The 2500-nt window shown below is 33.3% G+C and overlaps 1 protein-coding gene across 5 annotated transcripts in view; it reads left to right on the top strand.

Moving 5' to 3' along the window:
- Positions 1-2500, top strand: part of LOC113815807 (vesicle-associated membrane protein 3) — a 10122-nt gene that overhangs the window by 5493 nt on the left and 2129 nt on the right. For all 5 annotated transcript variants that reach the window (XR_011399112.1, XR_011399113.1, XR_011399111.1 and 2 more), the window contains exons 3-4: positions 1443-1580; positions 2187-2500. The exon at positions 2187-2500 is cut by the window's right edge. Coding sequence is in view for 2 of the 5 variants with exons in the window: in XM_027367821.2 (XP_027223622.2) it covers positions 1443-1580; positions 2187-2420 (372 nt within the window). In the remaining 3 variants the exon portion in view is untranslated. The remainder of the gene's footprint in view (positions 1-1442; positions 1581-2186) is intronic.

The raw sequence follows: 2500 nt of genomic DNA, 5'->3' as shown, positions 1-2500 counted from the left end.
TTAGCAGTCAGGGTTTGATTAACTCATACTAATGCACTTTAATCATTCTCGAAACTAGTGTGTCCGTATCTTTTATCTATACATTATGACCATTATCATCGATGTCATCATCATTATTATTAGTACTGTTAGTGTCATTATCATTATTATCATCATTATTATAGTTATTATCATTATTATAGTTATCATTAGTATCATTATTATTAACATTGCCATTATTATTGTTATGACAATGATTATGAAACTGATTATTATTATCACAATTATCATTATCATTATTACCATCATTATTATTCATTTGACACACATACACTTCATATATAATGAAACATAAATATTCAGATTAGACCAAATGTGGCACATTATGCATCTACTCTCTTCTGCCACGAAATTCCCATAATACCCTCTTAAGGCCGAGAACAAGGAACTCTTGCATGTCACACACACACACACACACACACACACACACACACACACACACACACACACACACACACACACACACACACACACACACACACACACACACACACACATATATATATATATATATATATATATATATATATATATATACATGAATATATGTGTATGTGTATGTATATATACATGCATATATATACATATATATATATATATATATATATATATATCTATATCTATATCTATATCTATATCTATCTATCTATATATATACATATATATATATATATATATATATATATATATATATATATATATATATATATATATACATACACACACACACACACAAATCATCTCAGTTAAAACGTATTTACTATTTATGCCAAATGGTACATATATGCAGTTTATATGATGATAATAATAATGCTAATAATAAGTAATGATAATGATAATGATGATAATAACAATTATAATATTAATAATGATGATTATGATAATGATTAATATTATCATCAAATAAAATATATAAATATAATAATGATCATAATGATTATGATGATGATAATAAGTATAATAACAATGATTATAACAATAAATGAATGATAGACGCAATGCTAACAATAAAAATGATAATAATAATAGGAATAATACTAATGGTAATAGACACAATGATAATAAAAATATAATAAGGATAATAGACACAATGATCACAATAAAAATATAATAATGATAATAGACACAATGATAACAATAAAGATATAATAATGATAATAGACATAATGATAACAATAAAAGAGATAATAATGATAACAACAATGATAATGATAATAATAGACACAATGATAAAATAAGATAATAATAACAACAATAATAATGACGACAATATCCACACTAATAAAAACAACAAAAAAAGATAATAACGACGACAACAACAAAAATAATCCCAACAATACCCTCCCATGACCTCCACCACTCACCCCCTTCCCCCGCCCCCCCCTCCCACCCCCCTATTTCAGGTGGCAGCCAACAACCGCCTGGCGCAGACGCAGCAGCAGGTGAACGAGGTAGTGGACATCATGAAGACCAACGTGGAAAGGATTATGGAGCGAGAGGACAGACTGACGGAGCTGGACCGGAGAGCTGACAACCTGACGGTGGGGAAGCTTTCTCTGGTTTTGGTTTTGTGTTTGTTTGTTTGTGTTTGTTTTTATGTATCTTTTTCTGTTTCTGTTTTTGTTTCAGTTTTTCTTTCTCTGTCTGTCTGTCTGCCTGTCTGTCTGTCTGTCTGTCTGTCTGTCTCTCCCTCTCTCTCTCTCTCTCTCTCTCTCTCTCTCTCTCTCTCTCTCTCTCTCTCTCTCTCTCTCTCTCTCTCTCTCTCTCTCTATATATATATATATATATATATATATGTGTGTGTGTGTGTGTGTGTGTGTGTGTGTGTGTGTGTGTGTGTGTGTGTGTGTGTGTGTGTGTGTGTGTGTATATATATAAATATATGTATATATATGTATATATCTATATACATATATATATATATATATATATATATATATATATATATATATATATATATATATATATATATATATACATACATACATACATATACACATACACTACACACACACACACACACACATACACACACGTAAACGATGTATGTATGTGTATATGTATGTATGTACGTATGCGTGTATATATATTTGTTTACGTTCCTCCATTCACCCCCCCCTCACCCCCCCCCCCCCCTCACCCCCCAGATGAGCGCGGCCGAGTTCCAGACGACCTCCCGCAAACTGAAGAAGAAGTACTGGTGGAAGAACACCAAGATGACCCTCATCCTGGCGTGCGTGATCGTCGTGGTCGTCGCCATCATCCTCATCGCCTGCTTCGGGATCCCGTCAGGAGGAGGAGGAGGCAGCAGCGGCGGAGGAGGAACAACAGCTGCTGTGACGACGGCTGCTCCGACGCCTCCTGCTTCTACGGCTGCTTGAGTTGGTCTGGAGCGACGGGCCTGAGGGAGAGGGTTTTAGTTTATTTATCTTTATTATCTTTACTGTTATTGTGATTTTTA

Source organism: Penaeus vannamei, chromosome 15 (assembly GCF_042767895.1).
Source record: "Penaeus vannamei isolate JL-2024 chromosome 15, ASM4276789v1, whole genome shotgun sequence".
In the NCBI taxonomy this organism is placed as follows: Eukaryota; Metazoa; Arthropoda; class Malacostraca; order Decapoda; family Penaeidae; genus Penaeus; species Penaeus vannamei.
The sequence above is the reverse complement of the archived record's forward strand: the minus strand, read 5'-3'. Positions and strand labels throughout refer to the sequence as shown.